This window comes from Lissotriton vulgaris, chromosome 1_1, assembly GCF_964263255.1.
Source record: "Lissotriton vulgaris chromosome 1_1, aLisVul1.2, whole genome shotgun sequence".
Classification (NCBI taxonomy): domain Eukaryota; kingdom Metazoa; phylum Chordata; class Amphibia; order Caudata; family Salamandridae; genus Lissotriton; species Lissotriton vulgaris.
This window is the reverse complement of record NC_141685.1, coordinates 32,202,162-32,210,458: the sequence shown is the minus strand read 5'-3', so window position 1 is coordinate 32,210,458 and position 8,297 is coordinate 32,202,162. Positions and strand designations below refer to the sequence as shown.

The window sequence follows — 8,297 nt, the reverse complement described above, 5'->3', positions numbered from 1 at the left end:
GAACTTGGCCATAGCCCTGAAGTCCTTAAAGCGCTCAAGCTCGCTATCTGCTTTGTCGCCAAAGAGGAGACGGCCATCAAAGGGCATGTCCATGAGTGTGTTCTGGACATCCCCTGAAAAACTGGCGAACCTCAGCCAGGCGTGACGAGTAATCGCCACATTCGTTGAATTTGCTCTGCCCAGCGAGTCCGTGGTGTCAAGTCCACATCGGATGGAATACCGTGCTGCGTCTCGGCCACCAGCGACAGCCTGGGCGAGCTGTGTCTGGGCCTCCGCCGGACACTGGGGTAGCACGTCCACCACCGTATCCCACAGAGAGAGCGTGTAACAGCCCAAAAGGCATGAAGTGTTAATGGACCGCAATCCTAGGCTGACCGAGAAGAACAGTTTCTTGCCAAACTGATCTAGCCTTTTGGATTCCTGATATGGCAGAGCGGTCGGGAATGCGGTCTGGGACGTGGAGGCCTGGATAACCAGACTCTCGGGGGTGGAGTGGGTGGACAGAAAGCAGGGGTCGCCCGGAGCCGGGCGTTCAAGTCAAGTCAAGTCATAAAATTTGTATAGCGCACTACATACCCAGAGGGTTTCAAGGCGCTTAGGAAGGGGAGGAGGATTATTTGTCAAATATCCACGTTTTAAGCTGCTTTCTGAACGCTAGGTGGTTCTGGGTGAGGCGAAGGTAAGCGGGGAGTGAGTTCCATGTTTTAGCAGCCAGGTATGAAAAGGATCTGCCTCCCATGGTGGTCTTGTTGATGCGAGGTACAGTGGCGAGGGCTTGGCTGGAAGAACGTAGTTGGCGGGAGGGGGTGTAGAAGGACAGACGAGAGTTGAGGCAATCTGGTCCGATGCAGGTTTGCGATAGAGTGTAGTGAATAAGGTTCCAGACTCCTCGTAGATGGTAATGTCCAGAAAATTGATAGTTTTGTTGTCCAATTGGCTTGTGAATTTGAGATGGGGTGATTGTTGATTCAACCATATGAAGAACGATGATAATACCTCAGTGTCGCCACTCCAGATTAACAGTATGTCGTCAATATATCGCATCCAGAGACTGAGTTGGTCTCTGAATGGATTGGAGTTGTTTAGTACAGTATCATCTTCAAATGCCGCCATGTATAGAATTGCCACGTCTGGGGCGAAGGGAGCCCCCATCGCTACGCCAGAGATCTGAAGATAGAATTGATTTTTAAATATTAAAAGGTTTTTTGTCATTGCAATCGTCAGAAGAGCTACAATGAACTCTGTTGGAACTTGCACTGGAGCAGGTCGTTGGTTTAGACACCTGGTTATCACAGCTAAAGCTTCCTGTTGTGGGATGCAGGTGTAGAGCGATACCACATCGCATGTAGCTAGTACTTGACACTGTAGGTCGAAGGATCGATTCTCGACAATGTTTATAGTGTGCATGGTGTCACGCAGGTATGATTGAGGAGACTCTGCGAGAGGTTTAATGAAGAAATCGATATACTTCCCAAGTGGTTCCAGTATGGACCCACAGCCAGAGACTATGGGGCGTCCCGGGGGGTGGTCCATGCTTTTGTGTATTTTGGGTATAGTATAAATGGTTGCCAGTCGTGGATGTTTTTGATTAAGATATAAAAATTCGTGTTCAGACAGAAAACCCTGGTCCAGGCCAGCTTGCGTCAGCTGCTGAATTTCGATGGCGGTGGCTTTTGATGGATCCAATCTTAGTAGTTGGTAACTGGTCCCATCGTTTAATTGGCGCAAGATCTCGGACTCGTAGTCGGACATGTCTTGGATCACAATTGCGCCGCCTTTATCCGCTGGCTTAATCACCACATCGTTGTTGCGGGCGAGTGATTGCAGGGCCAACTTTTCAGTTTTACAGATGTTGTACTTTGTGAATGATTTTGTATCCAGAATTTGTTGCACATCTCTCCAAACAACGGTCTCATAGGCCAGTATTTTGTGTGACATGGCACTGGCGTGCGGTACAAAGGTAGATGGTGTTCGTAATCCTGTCAATGAAGGGTTGGACCGTGCATCAGAATTGTGAAAAAAATATTTCAGCCGTATTTTTCGAAAGAACTTGAAGAGTTCAGTTCGTATTGTAAAGTTATCAGGTCTGTGGGTCGGTACATATGATAACCCTTTGTTTAGAACTTTGATTTCATCCTCGTTCAAGTTGTGTTGAGATATGTTGATAACGGGGCTCAGGATCTCAGGAGTGTCTACCATCGGTAGGTTTTGTTGCGTGTTACCCTCTCCCCATGCTGTTCCGGTTGAAAGTGCACTTGCTTCGGGGCCTGGCCTCGTCCTCCGTCCCAATTGTTCGTATTCTGTTGGCCGCGTTGCTGGCCACCTCGCCAGTTGTTGCCTCTGCCACGGGATGGACGCCATGGTGCTTGGCGTTGTCCTAAAATAGGGTTATAATGATGTTGCTGGTAGCCGTAGTTTTGATAATTAAAGAAAGGGACTGGGGCCTGAACTATTAATAGAACTTATATATATTCATTAGGTTGCCCGCCCAGTTCCATGTCCTGATGAAGACCCTGCTGCAAGGGCTGCACTAATCCCTGCCTTACATTGAGGGTCGAAACGTCGACAACTGTCCCGATATTTGTCAACTCCATACCTAATTTGACATTAATTGCACTTCTGGAGTATGACATGTATATACTGCTGCATTGAACCATTGGTCCTATTTTTGTATTTGAATTAACATACAAATGTAATTTTGTTACTCAGGTTGATTTTACTGTCACAACTCCCGTACCACACCATCCTCACTCAATCACTTCCCCCCCCCCACTTGGGCACTGTACAACCTACGATACTTTGTATATTCGTTATACCCATCCTCATTGTGAATTAAAACAATGTGGATTCATTTGTTGTTTTTGAATTTTTTTTGTGTGAAATGGTAAAATCATTGTTGCTTCCACACTGGGACCCCTTTCTCTCAGTACTCATTCAACCCAGGTCCCAGTGACTATTTTTGGGTAAACCCCCCCATATATATACGACTGGCGGTTGAAGCACCTCGGTGAGGAAGTTAGTCCTCACGCTGCTGCAGGGAGCTCAAGGGCTAGGGCCTTGGCCGCCCTGCGCAACACCACAGCATAAGTAGCCCCCTCCTCCGTAGTCACGGAGGGAGGAGAGAGAAAACCAGTGTCAGGCGAAGTGGCTAGACCACTGGCATCCCCCAGCTCATCATCCTAGTCCTGACTTAACTGGCACTGCTGTGCCAGAGGGTCCTCAGACCCCTCCCAGTCCTCCCCTTGATCCGTGTCCTGATTAACAGGCATGTCAAATGTCAAAGGTTCTTATATAGTGCCTTATCACCGATAGGTCTCAAGGCGCTTGCTTTGGGAACCCGTCCTGGCTTTTCCCTGTGAGATTATCCCTACTGGGCATCCCCAAGGTGAAAGCCAGGCCTCCCGCCGCTGGGAGGCCGTAGTGGAGATTAAGCAAGCTATTGCAGAGTGTGAACCTGTGATTCGAGTAGGCACCGAAGCGAGAATTGTCGAGTCCGTGGACATTTGGGCTCAAGACCCTGCCGCGTCGGGAATTGAACCCTGGTCCCGGGTCTGACCTCTGCTTCAGGGTCTGCCTCCCCTAACCAGTGAGCCACACTTGCATAAATGACAGAGCCGGGTCATAGGTGAAGGGCTCACACCCATCGACATCGGGGACGGCACTGCTCCGACGCCGAACCGGGACTGGGGCTAAAACCTGAGACGGTGTTGTCCGAGGATGGCGCCGGGGTCAGCACCAGCGGAGGAGTCATAAGGTCAACTGGCGTCGACCGGGATCCAGGCCTGGATCCCACGGGGTCCTGCACGCCGAGACCGAAGTTGCTGACGGCACCGGGGCCGAAGCCGCCAGCAAGTTAGGACTCCCAGTCAGACCCGCGGGCCCGAAGCCACGCCGGCAGGTGTCGACGGCGGGAAGAGAGTCCTCTTGGCTACGAGGAAGTCTCTAATATCGCCCGGAGTCGCATTCAGTCCAGGGACCAGAGGGTGTGGGACAGGATGCGACTCCTGAGCCGCGTGAGTGGCGAGGGGAGTCCTCACTGCTTCTTTTTGACATGCCTCGGCTTACCCGAGTGCGAGGACTTGGATCCGGATGATCGGTGATGACTGCGGCTCCGCGGCCAGTTCCTCGACTTCCTCCCCGACTGGGACCTCAAGCGGCACAAAGTCGACTGCCGGAGCTCGAGGAGCTTACGGGAACGCTCCCGCCTAGCCTTCGACGTCAAGGCCCGGCAGTCGGAGTACGACTTGTCATCGTGGTCGCCCCCAAACAGTAGGAACACCGGCGGAGGGGGTCGGTAACAGACATCAGTCGGTGATAGGCGTCACACAGCTTGAAACCGGGCATCCCTACTGGCACCAGGAGTCGAGTCGACTCGACAAAGATAGACAAAAATGTCCAAAAAGTTAGTAAAAAATGACTAAAGGTACGTGCTCTTCCCGGATCTGCGCTAGCTGGCGCGGAAAAAAGAAGAACTGACGTCAGCGCACGAGGGCGGCGTCTAAGTACTCCAGCGACATCATTCCGGCGATCACGACACCGACGACGGACACGGAGCCGCAGACGACGCCTACCGACGCGCAGGGGTACTGCTGACGAAAAACTTTCCGTATCCAGTCTGACGCCTGGGGGTAATTCTAAGGTAAGGAATCTAACACTAACGTGTTTCTTTCAGATTCTGTCTTTCAGATACTAGCTTTTTTGGCATAAGGATTTTCTCCAGTGTGGAGTTTCTCATGGTGAGATAGCGTTTTTCTCTGCAGCTCTTCTGGCATTCAGAACACTCATAAAGTTTTTCATCAGTATGGAGAATCGCTTATGATTAGTGAGGCTGTGCCTATCAGATAGGAATTTCTGGCATTCACAGCATTGGTAATGTTTTTCCCCTGTGTGCGTCTGCTCATGTAGAGGGAGATTGTGTTTAAAACTGATGCTTTTCTGGCACTAAAATATTTTGATGGTGTGTTTTCTTATGGCGCTTGAAATTATCTCTACCTCTGAATCTTTTCTGACTATTAGAGCACTGATACTTTTCTTCTTCAGTATGGATTCTCATATGTTTAGTGAGATTACATTTAAGGCTGAAACATTTTTGGCATTTGGAGCACTGATAAGGTATTTCCCCAGTGTGGGTTCTTATATGGTAAGTGAGACTGCCTTTTTTACTGAAACATATCTGGCATTCGAGCACCTATATGGTTTTTCCCCAGTGTGGGTTCTTATATGATTAATGAGACTGTTTTTTTGGCAGAAATATTTTTGGCATTCAGAGCACTGATATGGTTTTTCCCCAGTGTGTGTTCTTATATGCTGAGTGAGACTGGTTTTTTCACTGAAACATTTGTGGCATTCAGAGCACCGATAAGGTTTTTCCCCAGTGTGGGTTCTTATATGATTAATGAGACTGTTTTTTTGCCCAAAACATTTTTGGCATTCAGAGCACTGATAAGGTTTTTCCCCAGTGTGGGTTCTTATATGCTGAGTGAGATTGCTTTTTACCCTGAAACATTTGTCACATTCAGTGCACTGATAAGGTTTTTCCCCAGTGTGGAATCTCACATGCCCAGTTAGAAGTGATTTAAGTGTGAAATCTTTTGGGCATTTAGAGCACTGATAAGGTTTTTCCCCAGTGTGGGTTCTTATATGCTGAGTGAGACTGAGTTTGTCTCTGAAACATTTCTGACATTCAGAGCATGGATAAGGTTTTTCCCCAGTGTGGGTTATTGTATGTTGAGAAAGAGTTCTTTTGTCAGTGAAACATTTCTGGCATTCAGAGCACTGATAAGGTTTTTCCCCAGTGTGGATCTTTGTATGCTGTGTGAGTCTACTTTTTAAACTGAAACATTTCTGGCATTCAGAGCACTGATAAGGTTTTTCCCCAGTGTGGATTCTTATGTGCCGTGTGAGTCTACTTTGTACACTGAAACATTTCTGGCATTCAGAGCACTGATAAGGTTTTTCCCCAGTGTGGATTCGTATGTGCCGTGTGAGTCTACTTTTTACACTGAAACATTTCTGGCATTCAGAGCATTGATAAGGTTGTTCCACAGAATGGGTTATTGCATGTTGAGAAAGACGTTGTTTGTTACAAAACCTTTCCTGGCATTCAGAGCACTGGTAAGGTTTTTCCCCAGTGTGGGTCCTTGTATGTTCAGTAAGTCTTCTTTTGTCACTGAAACATTTCTGGCATTCAGAGCACTGGTAAGGTTTTTCCCCAGTGTGGGTTCTTGTATGCCGAGTGAGACTCTTTTTTTCACTGAAACATTTCTGGCATTCAGAGCACTGATAAGGTTGTTCCACAGAATGGGTTATTGCATGTTGAGAAAGGCTTTGTTTGTTACAAAACCTTTCCTGGCATTCAGAGCACTGGTAAGGTTTTTCCCCAGTGTGGGTCCTTGTATGTTCAGGAAGTCTTCTTTTGTCACTGAAACATTTCTGGCATTCAGAGCACTGGTAAGGTTTTTCCCCAGTGTGGGTCCTTGTATGTATAGTAAGTCCTCTTCTGTCACTGAAACATTTCTGGCATTCAGCGCACTGGTAAGGTTTTTCCCCAGAGTGGGTTAATGCATGTAGATATAGACTCGCTTTGACACTAAACCTTTTCTGGCATTCAGAGCACTGATAAGGTTTTTCTCCAGTGTGGATTCTCATATGCACAGTGAGATAAGATTTACGCCTGAAACTTTTTTGGCATACTTTGCACTGAGAGTGGTTTCCCCCAGTGTGCATTGTGTCAAATTCTGTGAGATAAGATTTATGGCTGTATCTTTTTTGGCACATGTAACTTTTTCCCCCGACTTAGGTTATTTTGCCTTGATTGAGGCGGTTTTGAACACTGAATTTGTTCTCACAGTCCGTGTTTTTATAAGGTGTATTCCTAGAGTTAATATCTCTACGTTTAGTTTTCTCTTGCTTATATGCCACAGTAAGAGTGAACCCGATTTTAGAGTTAGGCTTGTTTAGATAATGTTCAGCATTTATCTCTAAAAGAAATTGTGTGTAATCTTTTTAACACTTGAATTGAGCAAACTATGTCTGGAAGCAGCCCTGTAACACCTGTCGAAATATTTCTAGCAGATAATAGTCTTTAGGTTATAGCCTATCCGGCAGCAACTTATTTTGTGACTGAAGATTTTCTCAAATCTATTTGTATAGGTTCTTAGCAATGCAGTGATAAGGTGTTAGTCTGATATTTATTAATTAAACTGATAAGTACCTTTTTGCACTGGTGTAATGGCAGTAACTGAGGGCGTTAGAACGTGCACAGTACTATTGTGGATCACGAGTCTCAGAACATCAGATCCTTTTACCCTTTCTATGTTTGGTGTAAGGTTAAGGTTTGTAGTTCTGAAGACGAGGATTTATTTACATTACCTATAGCGCAACTGTGCTCATTTAATCCATTTTTATATTTAACAGTTTTACATATCACTCATTCACAGCAGATACTGTTTAGGCGATTTACATAGAAATACAGAACAGTACACAATAAAAAGGAAACAATCTGAGATGGTCATGAACACAATAAAGTGGTGAATTTTTAAGGTTTTCGCAAGAGTGAGCAGAGTGGGTCGTGGTTTTCTACCCAGAGTCAGATAGTCTCAAACTTGTGTAACTGGTTAAAAACAGTTGTTGAACAAAGGTGATTTTCCAATCTTTCGGTTGTTAACGTGTCAGCTTCAGATTCTTCTCTCAGCGTCTTTTCTTTGATAGTCTGCAGAAGAAACCTTTTGTTATAACTTTCTTTTTATGCAGTGTGTGCTTCCTCTCTAGAATTACATGATGTTTTAGATGAAGGTTATTCTGTACACAGATATGGCTTTGCTCTGGGTTAATGAAATGCTAAATTAGAGACTTCACTTACAGTATAGTACTTTCCTCAGCTCCCACTTCCTCGACACACTTAGATTTTGGAAATTGTTTAAACGTAGAATGCTGGATGTCCTTCAGTTTTTCAAAATAATCCTTCTTAAGGCACAGACTTCAGTTGCCTGGTGCTAAATCTTGCTTTCTTCGTCAGTAATTTCAATCACCTATAGTATTAAAATTAAATAGTTAATACATGAAAAATTCCCAAAATATAATTTACAAGCCAAATCAATGCAGAGTTACAGAATTTTGAAAATGTTGAGCTGGTTTTCAGACAGAGCAGAGTGTAGAATTGTAGCCTGAGAGTACGTGGATGTAGGAGTGAGGATTTATAGAATTTTCAACATTTTATTAAGCTCACAAAGGATACATGCACCCTATTTATTATTTTATTTATTTATTTAATATATTTGTAGAGCGCAAGCCTGTCA

General features: G+C 45.6%; 1 protein-coding gene and 1 long non-coding RNA gene across 2 annotated transcripts in view; both read right to left on the bottom strand.

Annotated features, from left to right (window-relative positions):
* Positions 1 to 1,186: 1,186 nt before the first annotated feature.
* Positions 1,187 to 6,648, bottom strand: LOC147737060 (uncharacterized). Its single transcript, XM_086922709.1, has 3 exons — positions 5,235 to 6,648; positions 1,623 to 1,979; positions 1,187 to 1,305 (listed from the first exon to the last, which is right to left on the bottom strand). The coding sequence occupies exons 1-3, from the start codon at positions 6,646 to 6,648 to the stop codon at positions 1,187 to 1,189; spliced, it is 1,890 nt and encodes a 629-aa protein (XP_086778835.1).
* Positions 6,649 to 7,861: 1,213 nt separating this feature from the next.
* Positions 7,862 to 8,297, bottom strand: part of LOC147737059 (uncharacterized) — a 54,975-nt gene continuing 54,539 nt past the window's right edge. The window contains exon 3 of the long non-coding RNA XR_015309386.1: positions 7,862 to 8,030. This is a non-coding gene — a long non-coding RNA (uncharacterized LOC147737059). The remainder of the gene's footprint in view (positions 8,031 to 8,297) is intronic.